Raw genomic sequence first — 21,222 nt, forward strand, 5'->3', positions numbered from 1 at the left:
TGTATAATTTTGAAATTCCACCTTGATCCAGGATGAAAGCACAGACAATACAGTGCACAAAAAGCTAATTCTGTATTTTAAATATTGGAGGCAACATACCATTAACCTTAAAACGGTTTGGGAGCATCATCATCATCCCCCCGTCGTCGGTAGCTCGTGAGAGACTGGATGTTCGAAAAGTAGATCTTGGGGTAAAAAAAAGTCTGGGCACCCCTGGTATAGAATTTTTTTATTTATTTTTTTTTGCGAGCGCAAGTGTATAGCCCTTTGTGTAAAATATTAAGAGAATTCTAATTGAAGGAATTCCACCTCACTTTCTTCATTCTTCTTTCATTCCTCTGTCAGGGCAGCGATGCAGACAAAAGCGATGACAACTTGGTGGTTGACGAGGTTTGCACATTTGTCATCATCGTTAGTGGTAGTTTACAGTTTTTTTTATTATTTGAAGGTCTCAAGCGGGACTCTAGCCACACCACAACAAAAATGTTCCCACCTTCGAATGACACCGTTATTTCGTTTTCCAATGCGGTACTGTAGTTTCTTCACTATTGTCTACTCTCTCTGGTATCCGACAAACCAGGACCCATCGTCCCCGCGTAGCGTGCAGTCCTACTCATCCAGGGAAAACGGCCTGGACAAGATGCCGCCCTCTCGCAAGGAAGGACCTCCACAGGCCAGCCCTACCTCGCTGGCGTCCTCCAGCAGCGCAACGTCACCGTCGCGTGGCAAGGAGTCTTCACAGGTATCGTTCAAATTAGATGAATCTGTCCCGTAAACCTTCACCTGTCGTGGGGGTTTGTTGCTGACGCAAATACTAAGTTTCATGAAACAGATGCGCTGGTTTTAATCTCACAATGACAAACCACGTAGCTCTGAACTGCAGTTTTTAAATGCGTATTTTAGTTATAAAAGAGGGTGGGAATCCCAAACCTACAATGTCAAGCCTTTTTTTTTTTTTGAATCATTAGTTTGGAACCTAATTATCAATTGTGCTACCCTATGAGGCAAAATTTTAAATCAAATGTAAATTGTGCAATTTAAGAAGGCAACACAACATCTCACTTGGATTTAAGTCCAGTATTTGACACAGCGACTTGTCCAGTTTCTGAACTGGAAAAGCATCCCCAGACCATCACACTGCCATCACTGCCATGCCATTGTTGATGTTCTACATGCAACTAATTGAGGATTCACTCGTCTGGGTTGGAGACTGGGTACACCACCAACAGCTGGACTCACATCAAAATCTTTTGCTTTATTTTCAGAGAGAGAAATCCAGTACTCCAGGTATGAAGCCAGGAACCCCAATGTCCCAGGAGTCCAATACCCCTGGACCCAGTGGACCGCCGCAGTTCAGACCCATCCCCGGCAAGCCTGGTGTCGACCCGCTGGGTAAAAGCCATGACGACTTCCCCCACCCACCAGCCTTGTAGCTTGAAATGATCATCTTTGGCCTCCAATTCTTTGTATTGGATGTCAAAGGCATCTCAAACTTTGTGCACTCGAGTTGTATTTATTGACCATAACGATGGTGTGCTCAGAAGAAGGCGTCCACTTCTTTTCATCTCGCCTTCCTTCGCTCAGTTTTGTTATTCTTCCATCGTTACTTCTACCCTTTCATTGCTCAAACATATTCTTTTCTATTATGCATAACTTCCCCTCTTCCCTACCTTTTCCTCAGTTACAGATTTAATTTACTCAATGGCAAAATTGGTAAAAAAAGAAAATGTCATTTTTAACGCACTGTTGAAATCTCATGGGAAAAAATGCAAGTCTCTGTTGATTCTCAGCCATGCAGGTCATGAAAATCTACAATGGTCAAATCAAGAGGGCTTTGTGAAAATGTTCAAAAAAATAATTATGCATCTGCAATATGCTAACAATTATTTTCCTTTTACCGCAGCTCTACTTTTTCTTATTTTATTATTCGTGTTTTTCCCGACCTATTTTGCATGATGTGTGAATGCATCACATCACCAACTCGACTCATCTGATGGTCAAGACAGAAAAAAACGAGTTGATTGACCGCCTCATATGACGTCCGTGGATTTTTCCAGCTGTCCTATCCTGTCAGCACTTTATCGTGTCCGTGCAGGGATGCACAGCGTCCAGCAGGGGGCAGTAGTGTTCCAGTGCTGCTCAGTTCCTCACTGAGTGTTAAGAATGAGCATCATCATTTAATCATGTGCAATAACTGCAGCTCTTTTCTGCAGCTCTTGGTCTGAGGAACCCCTTGGTCGTGCAGGGCGCGTACCCCCCAGGGGCTTTCGGTCTGCCTCCTCCCGGGGTCAACGGGGACCTGCCCGGCGCGGCGGCCTACGGCGCAGGCCTCCACCTGGTCTCCCCCCAGATGAATGGTGCGGCGGCGGCGGCAGCGGCCGCTGCTGCGGCGGCGGCAGGATACGGACGCTCCCCAGTGGTGAGCACCTGTAGTAAATTTTTTACAGAGGAGAGGTCGGGTTCGAGCAAATGTCGAATGCAGGGGTCATCAAACTTTTTAAAACGGAGCTACTTGTTGAATACTGATTATTGGAAGATCGACCGGTTTGGTACACACTTATGAAATAAATTAATCAAGTTATTCGGGGGTAAATTGTCATCTCATCATAATAATAAGTCTATGTGTAAAGGGGAAAAAAAAGGTTTACAATATCTTATGAATGCCACAAGTGCAGTGTTATATTTGTCTAAATGGAAAAAAGTAAAAGCAATACTTTTTATTGCTTAATGAGGAAGGAGGGAATTAAGGCTGAATTGTTTATTTTTGGGTTGGGGGTGGTTGAGCGCCTTTTCTGTCAGACATCAAATCTTCACTTGAGCTCACTCCACGCTAATATTGACCTGGAATTTCCCAAAGAAACTAGACTTCCTAGTCACAAGTTAGTCACTTAGAAAAATCGCACAGAAAAGCAGATGGAGTTAAAAAAAATTATTGAAGCATCCAGAGACAAATGCTTGTATCATATCAAGTGACTTGGAACATTGGAGTGGCACCAAAAAAAACATACATTGAAGGGTAATTTATTTAAAAAATGCCTCAGTGATGTCACGGAAACCTTGTGGCCCGAAAACAAAAATGTTAAAGAAATTGTGTCAAACATTTAACTCTCCCGCCACACTGTTGAACTGAGAATATCAGACATTACAGTTGCACTCAGAGCTCCAATTATGTGAGTAGTTTCTGTGTGAGAAAGAGCACGCAATTTTTTTTTTTTTTTTTTTTTTTTTATTACTGGCCTGTGGTCTTGGTACTCTGTAGGAGTCCATTTTTGTTGTTATCATGTTGGTGTGTGCCATTTACAATAAATCTGGCCAATGTCCACTAGTATGATGTGGCTCTTTGCCGGAACACAGTCAAAAATGTGGCTCTTGAGCTCTGGCTGCTTGGCCGCCCCTGCTCAAAACCATAATTACGCCTCACCATGACTCCAAAACATTTTTAGCATTTCCAACTCAGGTCGCTTCAGCTTGGCACTGAGCCAATTGGTGTTTAGCCAACATACGTAGCATAAATAGAAAAAAAGGTCATGAATTATTCAGAAGCAGCAAGCCCCACTTGTTCGTCTTTTTCTGTCCCGTCACTTTGGGTTTTGATCCACAGGTGGGCTACGAGTCTCCACACCCGCACATGAGAGTGCCCGGCTTGCCCGCCAGCCTGCAGTCAGCCGCCTCTGGAAAACCGTAAGTTTCGTCCGGCCGGACTCCTCCCAGTATCCGAGTGGGGCCGGGCCTTAAAAGAGAACCCCGGTACCCCGCAGGGCTTACTCGTTCCACGTGAGTGCCGACGGGCAGATGCAGCCTGTGCCCTTCCCCCCCGACGCCCTGCTGGGCCCGGGCATCCCTCGCCACGCCCGGCAGATCCACAGCCTGAGCCACGGCGAGGTGGTGTGCGCCGTCACCATCAGCACGTCCACGCGTCACGTCTACACGGGGGGCAAAGGCTGCGTCAAGGTCTGGGACATCAGCCAGCCGGGCAGCAAGAGTCCCATGGCGCAGCTCGACTGTCTGGTCAGTGTTCAGGAGTTCATCTTTACAAGTAGAATTACTGTATGTCAATATGTAAGTACAAAATCGTACACAATAAGCCTGTATTCTTTTTTTTTTTTGGTCATGTAATTTGAAATAAAAATATTTAATATCCATAGATGCGGTAAAGTAAAAATTAGTATTTAAAAAAATATATATATAATAAATAAATAAATTAGTAGAATTAAACCTGTATTATAAATCGTAAATTATATATTTTTTTCACCCCATGTAACTTCTGGAGAAAGAAAGCATGTTTTAAAAAAAAAAAAATATTGCCTTACATTTTTAATAAAGTTATAGTACAATTTTTCGGGAAATTATAAAGTACATATTCTTTCCCTACATTCTACTACATTTTATAATTTGATTTTCTTACGTACCTTTAAGGTAAATAGTAAAATGATAAATAAAAGCTTTCTCATCCTTTGCCATCCTTTCCTCATTTCTATAATAATTCAATACATAAAAATAGTAACCATGGTTATATGTACTATACTGTTAAAATGTCTATACCTTGTCCAAATGGATCTGCATAAAATAAACGCCGTCAATTCAAAATAATAAAAGTTTTACTTCTCTTGATAATGAAAAGAATGTCACTTAAAATATTACTTCTCGCGTCCCAGTTGACAGCACCCCTGCGACCCTTGTGAGGATAAGCGGCTAGGAAAATGGATGGATGGATGATTACAGAAATTCCAGTCAGTTTTGTTAAGCAAAGCAAATGAATTTATATCGCAGATTTCATACACAATGTGCTTTACATGATTATAAGCATTTAAAAGCAAATAAATAAAACATTTAAAATGGGGATTTTGGAGAGTCCAGTCAGAAGACCATTAAAATAGTCAAGTCTACTTTAGATAGAAGCATGGATAAGCTTCTTCTGGTTTAGATAGTTTTGTCCTTCTCTGTTCCCAGCAGAACCGCGACAACTACATCCGCTCGTGCAAGCTGCTGTCGGACGGGCGCACGCTGATCGTTGGCGGCGAGGCCAGCACGCTGTCCATCTGGGACCTGGCCACGCCCACCCCTCGCATCAAAGCCGAGCTGACGTCGTCCGCGCCCGCCTGCTACGCCCTGGCCATCTCGCCCGACAACAAGGTGTGCTTCTCCTGCTGCAGCGACGGAAACATCGTCGTCTGGGACCTGCACAACCAGACGCTCGTCAGGTAACAAGTTCAAAGGTCGAGTCCCCTTCACCTCCATATTGAATGCGTTCTGTGTCGGTGGTGGCCTCAGACAGTTCCAGGGCCACACGGACGGCGCAAGCTGCATCGACATCTCCAACGACGGCACCAAGCTGTGGACGGGAGGCCTGGACAACACGGTCCGCTGCTGGGACCTGAGGGAGGGACGGCAGCTGCAGCAGCACGACTTCACCTCGCAGGTGCGCACACGCCGAGCAGAATTTCACAGGGCGCCATCCGAATGTTTAAAAATGCCAACGTTTTCCCTTCTGCCATGGGCAGATCTTCTCGCTGGGTTACTGTCCGACGGGCGAGTGGCTGGCGGTGGGCATGGAGAGCAGCAACGTGGAAGTCCTGCACGTGTCCAAGCCCGACAAGTACCAGCTGCACCTTCACGAGAGCTGCGTGCTCTCGCTCAAGTTCGCCTACTGCGGTGAGAACGTGCTTTCTTAATCATGGACAACGGGAAAGACTCGAAACGACGTCTAACCCTGGCGTCAAGCCCAAGTTTGCAAACCTAACCCTTTGAACCGTTTGAAATTCAAGTAAATGGTTTGAAACCTTTGCTTAAACTCCTCATTTGAAACCCTAACAACCAAGACCTGAAACCCTCATTTACTTTGAAATCATTTCAAACCCTGATCTAGACTTGTAACTCAAACCCATGATGAAAACACTTTTTTTTTTTTTTTTTTTTTTTTTAAACCTTGACCTAGGCTCGACCCCCTAAACTGAAACTTAAAAACTTAAAGGTCCACTGTCATGCAATGCATGATTTTTAGTATGTTATGAATAAAAAACGTCAGTCGGTATGGACCCAGCAATTTTTTTTCACCACACAACATGATTTTGACGTACAGTATATGGCTTTTTGTAACTCCCGGCATGAAAATCCTCTCGAGGGATTTGTTTTTGAGAAGAAACAGGAAGTGACGTACGGGGCAGTAGCGGACTCGAGCGGTCTCAAATGTTTATACTAGTTTTACCTGCTGGAAGGTAGCTCTTTGTTCCTTCGTGTTAGCTAAAATGCCGACTCGTTGTATTGTTGGATATTCCTCAAACACTCGGGAGGATGGATCCGCTCTTCATACTTTTCCAAAAGACCCGGTTCGTCGTGAAAAATGGATTGCTTCGTGGGTTCCAAATAAAAGATAGGTGTGTATACAGCGACTAAAAAAAAAAAAATAGTTGCGGGTGACTAATGACTTGTGGGGCGTGTTAAATGTGTCGATGTGCCACCCAGCCGAAGCCATGATCATGACGATGCGCCGGGCCGCAGTGGCGAGGTGGATCGGACAGAGAGGCAGCTTCGTCGTCATTGCGGGCAGTGTTGGTTATCACCGGCGCGGAGGTGGATCGGGCCCCATGTGGTTTGGCCGTGATCCGCATATCCTCTAAATATGGCTCGAAACGATAGGCTAATATTGCCCCGGTCACTTCACTCGTTTGTGACGTGTTCTCTTCTTCGAAAAGAGCTTCCGTGTCAGAGGGGGCGTGTTCGTCTCCCACAGTAGGTGGCAAAGCGTGTTTACAATTGCAAATGTCCCGGGTGACATCACGGACAGAAGATGCAGCCAATATGGCTACCATTTGAATGTCGAATGAGACTTCCGCAACTTTGCGCATGGATGACGCGCTCTCCACTCATATTTATATTTGTGTATAGACATTGAAGTGAATAATGTGATATGTATTTGTCATTACAATATCTATTTTAAAAAGTTTATGGGGATGACACTTGACCTTGAACCTTTGTTTGAAAACCTTGCCAATGTTCATTGCCTTAATTTCAAACCCTCATTGGAAAGCAGAACCCTTTATTTGAAATTATAATTGCTTCTTAAACTTTAATTTGAACACCTAACCCTTGTTTAAAATTCTTTAAACCTTGATCCTGACTAGAAAACCTTCCAAAAAAGTCATTGTTTTGAAAATATAATGGGGGTGCGGTGGGGAGAATCAACTAGAGAGAATAAAACTGGATTTACTTCAAAACATCCGGTCAAAAAGCAACGATGTGGTGCTTCCAGTAGCACTGCTTGGACGTAAGTTTCCAACGCACAAAAAAATTACAAGTGACGAAAAAATACGAAGTGATGCGGTCGTGAAATGTTAACTCAGTTATTGTTTTGTAGAATGATGGTAGCATCTGATTCTTTTTTTTCATTTTTATTTTCATCATTCTTAATTGCAACTTCATCTTGTGCACTATTTGGAAGTGTGGCAATGTTGTGCTCCCCCTGCAGGTAAATGGTTTGTGAGCACGGGCAAAGACAACCTGCTGAACGCGTGGCGGACGCCTTACGGCTCCAGCATATTCCAGGCAAGCACTGGCTTGACGCCTTGACTCAGAACAAAAGTCCAACTGCTTGATTGTGAACTTTGGTCTGTGTCTGTGGGTTCAGTCTAAGGAGTCGTCGTCAGTGCTGAGCTGCGACATCTCCCCCGACGACCAGTTCATCGTGACGGGCTCGGGGGACAAGAAGGCCACCGTGTACGAAGTCATCTACTGAACTGAGTCATCAACGCACACGCGACTGTACACAGCGGAAAACAGACACTCGACTACTTTTTTTTTGTTTGTTTGTGAAAGAAAGACTCCAAACTGTTTTTTAATACTTCGAGAAGGATAGCTGAGAGAGTGCGGGGTTCCTCCAAAGATGTTTCCTTTTGTTTTTGTTTTTTTACTTAACAAAATAAAACCTCTGTAGTGGACATTAGCAACATAACATATTTTTTTAGCTTTTTTTTTTTTTTGTGGACCACAAAGAGGCGGCTTGGAAGTTCAGCCCGCTTCAAACGAGCCTGGCTCTGCTCTGCCTGTACCTAATTTTTTGGGTTCGGGCGACGGCGGCAAACCTGATTGTACCATTTCCGGAAGGCGCAACAACCCGTGTTGTCAAATGTTGCTGTTTTGTTTGGTGTTTCTTTGGTTTTGGTTTTAAGACTTGCCGATTCTACCAGAGACGCGACACTTTCTGCTTCATGTTCAAGGTTCGTTGTCGTTTGCTGGCTTCTATATGGATGTAAATAAAGTTCTGGAAAGGCAAGTGGGACTTCGCTTGAGTCGACTCATTGCTTGCGCCGTTAGACCATTTTGCGTCTTTGCTCAAATGCTTCTGTTATCAGGGATGAGAATTTTCTGCAGATTTCTGTGATCAAGCATCTATGGGCAACGCTCATCGTGAAATTAGTCACAGCTGTGATAGCGGAAAACGGCCCTGCTTGGTATCTTTTTTTGCATTAAATTTGGTGTTTCTAATAACGACAACATTCTGATTTCCGGCAGCAATTTGGCGGTATTTCATCTGGATTTTTACTCTAACATTTCATAGCGAAGCATTCTGTTTACTACGGGATAGTTCTAGACACACGTACGCATACAGTATGTTATTGAGCGGTTTGCACGTTTGGCAGTATGATGAAAGTCTTTGCGCGAAAAGGTGAAGATCGTGCCAGGGAAATTGATAAAAACCACAGGGTAAAAAAACTGTTTCAGGTGGGCGTGGCTTGAAAAAAGTGTAACGAAAACGGTACCAACACGTCTAAGCGAACGCACAAAACGTGGACGTTCCCAGCAAAGTGCTGCGCACTCTGTGTTCGGATATGATCAATTATGGAAGCCGAGGAGCAAAAAATATCCAGGAGCATATCCAAATCGGGAAACGCAGAGGTAAGTTAGATGTAAATGTTTCAAATATTATATAATTGACAACTGTTAATAAGATTAGGCCTATCTGTAGCACTGGCCACGTAGATCACTCACTCTACATTTTTATGTATGCAGAATTATTTTGGTTGTTTGGACTCATTTTAAGTTTTCAAAATATGATTGCCCTGTATTTATAATATTAGACGTAACCAGAGGTCACCATTTAAGTGTTTTATAAAAAAAAAAAAAAAATTGTGCCCAAAGCACCCACCCCCCGCCGAAGGCAGACATTTTCAGTGTTTTTCCAAATTGGTCATTCTCATCCCTACGGCGGTCGTGTAGAAGTCGTATAACGTCAACGGAGAGCGAAAACCCAGAAAACGAACCGACGCACGTAAAGGTTAACACGTTAGGTTTATTCTGTGCACATTGTAGTGTTAGCATCATTGTTTATACAGCACGTGGGAGGGAAGACAAAAGCCTTGTCGGCTTTTTTCAAGGAAAAACAAACTGTACATCAGCTTGTAAAATATCATGAGGAGAAAAAAAAAGCAAATGCATGGCCATCATACATCTACTGTACAGACATAACAGCTTCGTGTGGATTGTGAGAGAATTCACATTGTGGCTGACGGGCAGAAAGGCAGGCGGGCGGGCGAAAGCGTCACTGTCCACATGTCCGACTCATTTGCTGTGTCTGAAGTACAAACTACAAAATACTTTAAAAAAAAAAAAAAAACTAAACTAAAAATGAACATCAGTGCAACAAGCCTGCGTTCCCAAGTGATCGCTACTGTCGTCCGATGAGAATTTAGTAGCATGTTGTACAAAAAGTTAACATTTTGATTAGTATCTTTGTTATGACGGCACCAGTGGCAGGAATAGTTCCCACTAGGTTATCGTGGGAGTTTTCTATCCAGTGACAACGAGGCGCTCTAATATGGCCGTGCAAGCGCAAAGCCGCTGTCCACATACTGGCTGAGTGAAAAACTATTAAATGGAACAATTTGGTTTGCTGTCTTTGTTCGTTTGCAGTAATACGCATAATGAATCAAATCTCAGAATTCACTTTACAGGCTCTTTAAATGGTTTCAGAATGTCGCCAGTTTATTTCACATTCTATTCTTCCCTATGGGAGATAAAATTGACACTCTATTTACCTTTGTAAACAAAGTTTTGCCGATTTTATTTCTTCCATTTTGTCCCAATTGCGGCCACGTTTGTGAGGAGTTGCTTCCAAATCTTAGCAGGTTCTCGACAAAAGCAACGAGGACGACAAAGCCCACTGGAAAAAAAATGCAAACAATAACGAGCTAGTGGCTTTGTTGATTTGATGCTGCGAGCGACGAGGGACTGGGAAAATCATAATAATAATAATAAAACAAAAAAAGTCTTGTTTAATAAAACGTCTGCTGCAGGCGACCTTAAACACATTTGAACAGAGGCATGTAGAAATGGACAAACGCCTGGAAACAAGTACAGTACAAAATTGTTGATAATCAATGATATGAATGCAAAAAAAGGACACATTGTGTAACACTTGAAGGGGAGCGTTGGGGGGGGCACGTGAGCGGGACCCACTGTTGGCTGAGAACAGAGTGGCCCCTCATTAGACGGAAATAAGATAATAGTATAATAAGCAAGGAGGCTGTTTAATTAGCTGTTTCTTTCCCTAGAAGGGGGAAAGTGGGGTGGGGGGGGGGGGGGTCATGTACCCTCGATGACGTGGCTGCTTCCCCGCCTCGTGACATTTCTCAGTGGGCATAGCGTACGGCAGCGTACACCTCATTACAGTCTCCCTTGTGTGTGTGCGGGGGGGGGCTTCCCTTCCTCTGCTGATCTCTTAATCAGGAAACAGCACTCATTAGACAGACTCCTCCTTTTCATTTATATTCCTCCCGTGTGTGTGTGTGTGTGTGTGTATACACGGTGGAAAGCGCACACACGCATACACTCTCATGTGTACACTCCTGACAAAAAAAAAAACTGCTGAACTTTCAGGATGAAAATGCACAAGAACCTTTATTAGCGGACTTCATTTGGCCTTCTGGTAACTTCCGTAATCACAACTGTTGAACGTTGGTTCGAATCAATTTCGATAAACTGAAACAGCTTTAATTTGTTCCGCCGTTTTTATAAAGGGCAACTGCAGTACGTCCTGCAGTATTTGTGTTGGGCGTGCGCCTTTAAGGGGTGTGGCCTAACGAGTTGGCCCGGTGCTGAAAAGTCTCCTTGTGATTCATGTGCATGTACGTATAATTTGTAAACTTCCAGCCAGTCTGAAACATCCCCATCCATGCTTTTTCAACTTGTCGCAGAGCGTTCATGTTCGCTGTGGACGTCTCGGAAAGACGAACACAGTGAACGTACATACATGTGTATATCTTTTTATCAACTTTTTTTTTAAGGTTAGGTTATAACATATGTTAGCTCCGTCTATGTAGAAGAAGGGGAACTATGAGACCGGGGGATTTCCCAGTAAGCGTCTGCTACGTACCCAGAGTTCCCCTGTTAGTATTCGCATGCGCATTCATCACAAGGAGACTTTTGAACACGGGGGAGCGCTCAGACCGTCACACCGGCAAGTTAAGTCAGCGTGTGAGCGTGTGGGCGTGACTTGTGGCCTACAGCAGCTGCTTGTGACTGTTTTGACAGTGAGCCTTTCTGTGACTTTTCCAGTCTCTCTTGCAGATTCGTCACCCGCTTGTGATGGTGTTGCACTGTCGATTCATTGTAAGACATCATCTTCGTATTGTGATGTCAAAACACAAAGATATCTTTTTAAAAAAAACAGTTCAGCTCGAACCAGGACATTGATTTGACGTTCAGCTCCTTGTTTGAAAACAGCCAACTGGGCAAAAAGTACTGAAACGAAAAACAGTCGGACATTCATTCAGAAGTTTAGAGATGGTCAAATTACCGTAATTTCCAGCCTACACGCTTTCAACCCTGTGGCTAACGCGGTGATGCGGCTAATTTGTGCATTTTTTCTAACGGCCGCAAGGGGGGGGGGGCACTCGAGCGGAAACGGTAAGAGTGAGACAGGTGGAATATGTGTCGAGGAAGTGACTTTTGCCGGCCTTGTTAGCGCCGTGCTGGAAGTTAGCGGTTAGAACCAGATCCCCCTTTTGTTCCCGCAAATTGTCCGCGTGTCACTCTCAAACTCAACGGTGTGTGCCTTAACACAGATATTTTGCTTTTTGTGTACGCGTGTCGCTAGCGGTTAGCGCCGCGCTAGCAGTTAGCGCCATGCTAGCGGCTAGCACCGCGCTAGCAGCTGCGGCTGTGTTACTACCACATCTCAGTGAGGTTTTTTTTTTTTTTTTTAACTGGCCCTGTTCGTGCTGTGCTACCATGTTGCTACTGTGTAGCTGCCGCGGCTTTTTTTTTTTTTTTTTTAACCAACCCCGTTCTTGCTCCCGTGTTGTTGCTATGTTAACATAAGCTGAGGTATTAAAACTTTGAAAATGCTTTCTGTTTACCGTCTTGCTTGGTAAATATCTCGTGTTGCAATGTGGGTTTCAATGTGGGTGCTTGCGGCTTATACACAGGGGCGATTTATGTCTGTACCAAATGGTATTTCCTTTCTAAATGTACTTGGTGAGGCTTATAACCAGGTAGGCTCTCTAGGCCGGAAATTACGGTAAGTGCGTTTCAGGGTCAGCCTGAAATGAAGCTCAACACGGCATTTCTTGTGAGTAGTGTACTTCTCGGACTTATTTCAGCCCGCCGCTGATGGAGAGGAGAGGGGAGGGTGCTTCCACAGTATTATGGGATACGCGAGTGGTTGTCAGGGGAACCAGAATGTCCGGTCACTCAGTAGACCACCTCGTACACGGTGGCCTTCTTGTCCCCCGAGCCGGTCACGATGTACTTGTCGTCCGGGGACACGTCGCAGCTCAGCACGGACGACGACTCCTTGGACTGGACCGAAACGGGGGTGAGCCGGACCAAAAAGAGAAAGAGAGAGAGAGATATCGAGACAAATATAACTCATCACTCAATTATACAAGATGCATTTGCAATTCAATCACACGATAAACATACGCTGTCATCATAGGCTGACACACACACACACACACACAGTGGAGGCTTGTTAGATGCACTTGTGTTACGTAACACAGCGGCGAGCGGCAGCGGGTCGCGACCTTCCGGCACGGTGCGACCTCTGCGTCTTGCCTTCAAAATCAATGCAGTTCTTGCTGCAACACGCAAGAGAGGCAGGGAAAAAAAAAAGCTCCTGAAGTGAAAAATGTGAAGGACGTCCGAGACACAAACAACAAAGCTGAACTACTCAGAGGGGTGAAAAGTTGGTTCGTGTCAGGAAAAAGTCAAACTCATATTAGTCGCAAGTCATTTTCATTTTGGACGGTTTCTTTTTATGTCACATTCAAATTTCTTCACTTTTGTCAATTTTGGGCTTTTCTGAAGTTGTAAGCTAATTCTGAATCATTCTTGTTAGAAACACATACTGGTAAATTGTACAACGCTGCCTTGAAATGCAAATTTAATTTGTTCAGCTATACACTCAGAATCTATCCTCATCCCCCAAAACAGCACTCTTTAATATTGCACTTCATTAAAAAAATCATACAGTAATGACATAGTGAAGTAGAATGTGAAGAATTAATGAATAAGCGACACTTTTTGCTCCACTTCATAGGACATTGTGCAGCTCCTTCTGCTGTACGTGCCTTGTCCACTTGGGGGCAGTGCAATATAGACACACACAAAGAACACGTTCACATTTGACTGTTTTTACACACAATTCCATTTTGAGCAAACAGGGTCGCTGCAGCCGCCGGGAAGCGGTGACCGGAAGGAAGCGGTTCTTCATTAGTACGTTAACGACGGCCATGTTAGTCAGGAGAGCGTTTGCTGCATACAAGCGTGCACTCCTCATCCTGCGTTCTAAGAAGATCCGAAAGAGAAGTCACCTGAAAGATACTGGCACCGTACGGCGTCCTCCACGCGTTCAACAGGTTGTCTTTGCCTGTGCTCACGAACCACTTGCCTGAAATTGAAATAAAACATAAGAATAAGTTTGGGTTTGAAGCACAGGCAAGTTTTGAAAAATTGGGGCTCGGGTTTCGAGCTTAGGCAGCAGTTTGAAACAAGGGATTTTAAGACAACAGGGGTTCAAAGTAAGGTAAGGTATCAAATTAGCGTTCTGAGCTTTGGTTTAGGGATTCAGACATGGCTGAGGTCTTTTGTTTGGGTTTCAAAATGGGGTTTAAAATCTGGGAAAGCTTTCAAACTGGGGTTAGTAGGGTTTTAAACACAAGTTGGGCTTTCAAAAGGGGGTTCAAACTAGAGTAAGGGGATCAAACAAGGATTTCAAATTAGGGGAAGGGTTTTAACCTACTGTTAGGGTTTCCAAAAAGGGTTTTCAACTATTCTTAGGGTTTCAAATTTGGCTCTCAAACTCAGGGTAAGATTTCAAATGAGTTAGTGTATTAGGGTTTCAAATAAGGTGTCAAACTAGGGTTAGGTTTTCAAAATGGGTTTTGTATGAGAGGTTGTGTTTCAAATTAGGGCTTCAAACTAGGGTCAGGGTGTCAAAGAAGAGTTTCGAATTAAGGTTTCCAAATGGTATTTTCAGTGGAGTTGCACACTATGAAGGAGTAAACCCCCCCGAGTGGAAATGAAGCACGTTCTCACCGCAGTAGGCGAACTTGAGCGAGAGCACGCAGCTCTCGTGAAGGTGCAGCTGGTACTTGTCGGGCTTGGACACGTGCAGGACTTCCACGTTGCTGCTCTCCATGCCCACCGCCAGCCACTCGCCCGTCGGACAGTAACCCAGCGAGAAGATCTGCCCGAGCACAACAACGCACGTCGGCCTTTGACTTGTGCATCCATCATGTTGAATGCTCTTGTCATCTTTTTATTTATCTATTTTTTCATCTTTCCATAATCTCACATTTCTGTCCTTCCTGCTTTGTTCTCTTCTTGTCATGTTGGCGTCCTTTCATCAATCTTATCTTCTTCCCGCCCTCATCCCTCATTTCCCGACAGCTTCTCCAATTTCACCCTTTTGTTGTCATATCTGCACACTTTTTGCTCCTTTGGCTGATATTCTTTCACGCACCGTGTGAGCGCTGTTTGGCTGGGGCATGCATGTTCATGCTGTACTACTACTGTTACAACTTTGTGCTCAAGGGACATATTTCATCCCTGGGCAGTTTATTTGTGGATGAAGGAAAAATAAAACGCATTTATTGTTTATTGTAATAATAATTGTACCGTCATTTCCGGCCTATAAGCCGCGACTTTTTTCCACATGCTTTCAACCCTGCGGTTTATGCGGTGATGCACTTAATTTGTGCATTTTTTCTCACGGCCTCCAGTGGACACTCGAGCGGAAAAGGTAAGCGTGACACTGGTGGAATATATGCGCTGAGGAAGTGACTTTTACCGGTCCAGCCCTGTTAGTGCTGCGCTAGCATGTTACTGCCGTGTCTCAGTGATTTTTACCGGTATGTTTTTCTTTTCTTTAACCGGCCCTGTTAGTGCGGCGGCGCTAGCATTAAACTCTCTGTGTGCAGTCTTTGTAAATATCTCATGTTTCAATGTGGGCACTTTCGGCTTTTACAAGGCTGAGGCATATGTATGTACCAAATGATATTTCCTTTACAAATGTACTGGGTGAGGCTAATAACCAGGTGCGTTGTGTAGGCCGGGAATTACCTAGTATTTTCCAAATTTTGTAAGACCGATTTTGGACTTTCCCAGTACTTTTTTACTCTCTGATGTCCAATAAATCAATGAAGCAATTATTTAACTCGGTAAATAAGCGATACACGTAATGAACCCACCTGCGAGGTGAAGTCGTGCTGCTGCAGCTGCCGTCCCTCCCTCAGGTCCCAGCAGCGGACCGTGTTGTCCAGGCCTCCCGTCCACAGCTTGGTGCCGTCGTTGGAGATGTCGATGCAGCTTGCGCCGTCCGTGTGGCCCTGGAACTGTCTGAGGCAATGATCGACAAACTCATTTTATTATAGATTAGAGTTTTATTGTATTTTAAATAGAGAAAGGGTATGCATTGGCAATGGATAGGTTTCCAATTACGCCAGCTCGTGTGTCATGGAGGTCAAAGAACACAGGTGATAGGTGAAGCGTGAAATTTTTTTCTATCGTTAATTTTTCTGATTGGTTTAAGGGTGGTGGTGACGTCACTGGAAACTTATCCATAAGTTCATGTAATTACGAGCAAACATACATTAAATTTAAACATATACTACAGAGCAGTAAGTACAGGAGAAGTTTCAGAAACTGTATTGCTTTGACAAATAAAAACATTTCTATTTTTACCCCGTCCTCAGCATAGCGATGGCTGCTCGACCTTTGAACTTGTTACCTGACGAGCGTCTGGTTGTGCAGGTCCCAGACGACGATGTTTCCGTCGCTGCAGCAGGAGAAGCACACCTTGTTGTCGGGCGAGATGGCCAGGGCGTAGCAGGCGGGCGCGGACGACGTCAGCTCGGCTTTGATGCGAGGGGTGGGGGTGGCCAGGTCCCAGATGGACAGCGTGCTGGCCTCGCCGCCAACGATCAGCGTGCGCCCGTCGGGTAGGATCTTACAGGAGCGGATGTAGTTGTCGCGGTTCTGCTGGGAACAGAGAAGGACAAAACTATCTAAACCAGAAGAAGCTTATCCATGCTTCTATCTAAAGTAGACTTGACTATTTTAATGGTCTTCTGACTGGACTCTCCAAAATCCCCATTTTAAATGTTTTATTTATTTGCTTTTAAATGCTTATAATCATGTAAAGCACATTGAGTTACCTTGTGTATGAAATCTGCAATACAAATTCATTTGCTTTGCTTAAGAAATCTGTAATCATCCATCCATTTTCTTTGCTACTTATCCTCACGAGGGTCACGGGGAGTGCTCGAACCTATCCCAACTGCCAATTCACGGTCACACCTAGGGGCAATTGTATTGTTGCATATTTTTGGGATGTGGGATGAAACCCACACAGGCATGGGGAGAACATGCAAACTCCACACAGGCAGGTCTGGGATCGAATCCGGGTACTCAGACCTGTCAGGGCAACACTCTCACCGGTTGCTCCACCATGCCACCACCAATTATAATAATATTTAAGCTGTCATACATGCTATAGAAATTTGAATTTTTTTTAAGTTTGAAAGGGAGGCAAATATTTGATTCCTTATGATTTTATATTTCTACGCGTGTGTCTATTATTTCACTATTTCACGACCCTGATCCAGAGTTGTAAAGGGGTTCAAAAGAACTGACCAGACAGTCGAGCTGCGCCATGGGACTCTTGCTGCCCGGCTGGCTGATGTCCCAGACCTTGACGCAGCCTTTGCCCCCCGTGTAGACGTGACGCGTGGACGTGCTGATGGTGACGGCGCACACCACCTCGCCGTGGCTCAGGCTGTGGATCTGCCGGGCGTGGCGAGGGATGCCCGGGCCCAGCAGGGCGTCGGGGGGGAAGGGCACAGGCTGCATCTGCCCGTCGGCGCTCACGTGGAACGAGTAAGCCCTGTATGTGACAAACAGGCAGGAGGCGTCGATCGACTATGAAATACTGTAATAGAAGCAGTATTTGCAGCAAAATGAATCCAGAAATATGAAATTGGAGCGCCTGCGGTTTCTTGCACCGGTACACACACACATCAGCGAGCGGGCCAGACTAAAGACCACAATGCGTCACAGTGTGGAGTCCATGTGAGAGCGCTAATGGAGGATCAATACTGAAGCAGGTGCTTGTCTGGAGCAAGTGACTTAAATTGCAACCGCAGAATTAGAAAAAAAATCAAAAAGAGATTTGTTGGGAAATACCATGGCTGCCTTTCAAGTTGATTCCTCTCAAGTAAGTAGGAAGCGCGTATGCATGTCATGTATTATGCAGTGGTCCCTTCACTTCCAAGTACATTTTGTTTTGTGACTATGCGCTCCATTGAAATGTATGCAAATGGCGCTCATCTGTCCAACAAATCATTGTATTATTTTTTGTATTGAAAAAATTATAGTCCTGTCATATATAAAAACTAGGATTAATATGTGCAACATTTTTTGCTTCTCTTCAGTAAACTTTGTACTGCTCCTTTTGGTGTGTATAATACAGTCACGAAGACACAGACAAAGACTTTTACAACTACTTTAAGTGACTCATTACATTAATAAATGAAGTTATTTTTCACAGCAGATCAATAAAATACGCCGTTAAAATTTGTTAGTCTATATTGTCCTTCACCATTTGTCTTCTGTTGCTTAAATGCATAAAGCACAGCAACTAGCAGTACAGTTCGTTAGACAATCTATGGCAGTTTGCATTTCGTATCATCATTAAGCACGAGGGAAGTAATGTTCTGTGGTTGGCTGTCACGTCATTGTTATCTTGAGTCAACCTCTACACTGTTTGCCATAAAGTATTTAGAGTATTCGAAAGATACATTTTGGAGTCAACGCTTAATGATTGTGTAGGGTTGAGCAAAACAATAAAAAAAAAAAAAAAAAAATTAACTCACGGCTTGCCGCCAGATGAGCCAGGCAGAGAGGACGACAGTGGAGCTCTCAAGTGAGACCGGGAGTCATAAGCAACCTTTTGCATATCAGGATAAAAGAAAAAAAAAAGGGAATTAGATTGACATAAGTGGATACCTCGTGAGTCAGAGAGCACTACACACTATATTGATATCTACCATAATTACCGGCCTACAGAGCGCACCCGGTTAAAAAAAACAAACCATACCAGTAAAAATCACTGAGAGACGACAGTAACATGCTAGCGCAAAAGTCACTTCCTCGGCACATATATTCCACCTGAATATAACCTCCAGAAAAAATGCACAAATTAGCCATAAAATCGCAGGGTTGAAAACGTGTGAAAAAAGTCACGACTTATAGGCCGGGAATTACGGTATATTTATCTTTTGAGTGGGTCACAACGGACTCCGTGCTATGACTCAAACGTGAACAGAGACAAATGACGGCGCTCACCATGGGGCTTCGGGCGTAGGCGCTGGCCGCTGCGCTGATTTGGGGCGAGAGTGTGAGAGGCCCGCCAAAGCCTCCGGGACTGGCCAGCTCCCCGTTGAGTCCTGCGTGGGACACCACGCCAAAATGAGCCGGGTATGAACCGGGGGGCACAGACATGGGGCTGCGGAGTGCTGGGAAAGTCAAGAGGAGAAGGAGAGCAGACCAAAAAAAAAAAAAAGGGAAGACATCGACACATGACACACAAGCACTCTTTTGAAATAAAGTACTAGATAAGTAATTGATGCCCCCCGTCTAAAAAATATATAGATATATGGTATAATTATCCATGTTTTATATATTACAAAACATGATCCCAAACACTTCACATCATTTCAAACTAATCTTACATTTGACGTAAAAATAATTTGTCAAGCAATAATGAGACCTCCGTCGTTTGTTATCTTGAACTTTTTAACAGCGGCGGAGCAAAATTATGCAGCGAAGATTCTTTTGAACTTCCGCTCGCAACCCAGACTAAACTCAGCTCCTCCCTGAAATATTGATAAATTACATATTTCCTTGACAGCAATTAATATTTTCCTATTGACCAGAGATTTGGCAACATTAGAAGCACCATTAAGGTGTTAGCAAATGAGCTGAAATATATCGCCAATAGGTGAGTTTTCCAGTGAATAACTGAGAATGGGTTCCATTGAAAGAAAAAAAAAGTTGCAAATACTGTATTCATTTTTAATATTTTCATGGGCCTTTTTTTTAACTCTGGAATTCTCCTTTTTTTAATTGAGCGCACTTGGAATAATAATTTGAAAATACAGTCCAAGTTGTAATGCAACTGGGGTCCCACCTAGGGGGTCAGCCGCAGACGCCGCTTTGCTGACCAGGCGAAGGCAGGAAGTGCTGGGACCGGGTGCTCCGGGAGCTCCCGGCGTGAGGGCCTCGCGGTGGGATGGCGACGGGGTGCTGGACTTGGACAAGGGCGACTGGGACTTATCCATCTGTGTCAAACAAACAGTAAATAGGAATAGCAATTTGGGGGTGTCACTTGTAGTAGGATGTCTTTTGAATTTAGTGAAGAACGCAAATGTGGAGAAATTGTATAGATTGAGTGTATTTTAAGTGGAAAGGTAAGGATGTGTTACTGCGAAGATGCAGCGCCTTGCCTGTGAGGGATCCTTGGATTTGCCTGGAGCGGGGCTACATGGGTTCGGGGTGGAAGGGGTCTCTACAGGGCCCGAGGAGCCTGGAAGCTCTTTTCTTAAGGCAGGAGCCCGGTCCAAACCGTTCCCACGTGGAGAATGAGGTGGACTGCCAACAGGGGAGTTGGGGTCCTGCATTAGAAGAGAATGCAAACAGTTATTGACACAAGCCTGCGCTAACAAAGCGGACGTCAACGCTGTGGGGATACAAAACCATTAAGCAACTTAGATTTGAATACAAAGGATCATAACACACTCTTTTTCTGTTTTATCATCAAATCAAGATTTATTATGCCCAAAGATGAAGAATGAAGAGCACAATGGCCATTGCGTTATCATGATGCACAAATTCTTTACATTTCAGTGTTACTGTCTACTAACCAGTCTGTGACGACTGAAATTAATCGCAAATCCAAATGAAAGAACAAATCCAAAATTTCAATCAAAAGAATAACAAGCTACTCGATTCTGACAAGGTTCTGCTATTCTGCCACACCGCGTTTACGTCCATTGTTTATGACTGCTGCCATTTTTGATAGCTTGTTGTACAGGTAGTTACTGCACAACTCACATGGATCACGGCTCCCCCTCCCCCGGCCCAAGACGATAATCACTGTCGAACAAGGCATCCGATGGTACAGAGGTGCTGCACAGACCAACATGGCAGACTGCAACCACAGCAGATGAACTGGACCGCGTTGTGACAGTATTTTTTTTATGTGAATATTCTCAGCCAAATTGGTCGATATTAATTCAAGCCAGACAAAATGGAACAATGAATAGAACTCGGGCAGTCAATTCATCATTTATATAAGGTTGTACAAGTGGCTTCCATGTGCCTCACATATAAAACATGTTAGCACCACAGTGACCGCAGCAGAATTTCTGGCGACTCAGCACCTATAGTGATTATCGCGACTCAGCAGTTTACAACAGCTCGTCTCATCATCGCTTCGAGAACAGAAGAAGATGATGTTAACCAAAAATCCCTCTGCCTTCTCTAGACCGCCTTGCGCTGGACTTGGCGCTTCTTAACGGGTCAGCAATTATTGTATACACAGAGAAGCCCCGACCCCTCCCTCTCCCAGTTATTAGACGCAATTTTCTGCTTTGGTGTTGGTTGCCAACAAGGGAGCTCTTTGTGTTTTACTGATTCAAATGAAAGTTTTAGACTTTAAAAAAAAAA

The 21,222-nt window shown here is 44.3% G+C and overlaps 2 protein-coding genes across 25 annotated transcripts in view; one reads left to right on the plus strand and one right to left on the minus strand.

Moving 5' to 3' along the window:
* tle2a (TLE family member 2, transcriptional corepressor a) overlaps positions 1 to 8,268 on the plus strand; it is a 68,671-nt gene extending 60,403 nt beyond the window's left edge. For 10 of the 13 annotated variants that reach the window (XM_061825250.1, XM_061825243.1, XM_061825248.1 and 7 more), the window contains 11 exons: positions 346 to 390; positions 581 to 742; positions 1,266 to 1,392; positions 2,214 to 2,419; positions 3,602 to 3,681; positions 3,759 to 4,008; positions 4,951 to 5,201; positions 5,272 to 5,419; positions 5,502 to 5,652; positions 7,466 to 7,542; positions 7,625 to 8,268. In XM_061825250.1, coding sequence (XP_061681234.1) covers positions 346 to 390; positions 581 to 742; positions 1,266 to 1,392; positions 2,214 to 2,419; positions 3,602 to 3,681; positions 3,759 to 4,008; positions 4,951 to 5,201; positions 5,272 to 5,419; positions 5,502 to 5,652; positions 7,466 to 7,542; positions 7,625 to 7,732 — 1,605 coding nt within the window. In that variant the 3' untranslated portion in view covers positions 7,733 to 8,268. The remainder of the gene's footprint in view (positions 1 to 345; positions 391 to 580; positions 743 to 1,265; positions 1,393 to 2,213; positions 2,420 to 3,601; positions 3,682 to 3,758; positions 4,009 to 4,950; positions 5,202 to 5,271; positions 5,420 to 5,501; positions 5,653 to 7,465; positions 7,543 to 7,624) is intronic. The other 3 variants (XM_061825241.1, XM_061825251.1, XM_061825254.1) reach the window with 1 other exon arrangement.
* A 998-nt stretch (positions 8,269 to 9,266) lies between these two features.
* tle2b (TLE family member 2, transcriptional corepressor b) overlaps positions 9,267 to 21,222 on the minus strand; it is an 86,863-nt gene continuing 74,907 nt past the window's right edge. For 8 of the 12 annotated variants that reach the window (XM_061824948.1, XM_061824947.1, XM_061824946.1 and 5 more), the window contains 10 exons: positions 20,001 to 20,168; positions 19,685 to 19,835; positions 18,841 to 19,010; positions 18,369 to 18,442; positions 17,131 to 17,380; positions 16,226 to 16,476; positions 15,687 to 15,834; positions 14,533 to 14,683; positions 13,809 to 13,885; positions 9,267 to 12,795 (listed from right to left, as the gene is read on the minus strand). In XM_061824948.1, the coding sequence (XP_061680932.1) occupies positions 12,688 to 12,795; positions 13,809 to 13,885; positions 14,533 to 14,683; positions 15,687 to 15,834; positions 16,226 to 16,476; positions 17,131 to 17,380; positions 18,369 to 18,442; positions 18,841 to 19,010; positions 19,685 to 19,835; positions 20,001 to 20,168 (1,548 nt within the window). In that variant the 3' untranslated portion in view covers positions 9,267 to 12,687. The remainder of the gene's footprint in view (positions 12,796 to 13,808; positions 13,886 to 14,532; positions 14,684 to 15,686; positions 15,835 to 16,225; positions 16,477 to 17,130; positions 17,381 to 18,368; positions 18,443 to 18,840; positions 19,011 to 19,684; positions 19,836 to 20,000; positions 20,169 to 21,222) is intronic. The other 4 variants (XM_061824951.1, XM_061824950.1, XM_061824940.1 and 1 more) reach the window with 1 other exon arrangement.

Source organism: Syngnathoides biaculeatus, chromosome 7 (genome assembly GCF_019802595.1).
Source record: "Syngnathoides biaculeatus isolate LvHL_M chromosome 7, ASM1980259v1, whole genome shotgun sequence".
In the NCBI taxonomy this organism is placed as follows: Eukaryota; Metazoa; Chordata; class Actinopteri; order Syngnathiformes; family Syngnathidae; genus Syngnathoides; species Syngnathoides biaculeatus.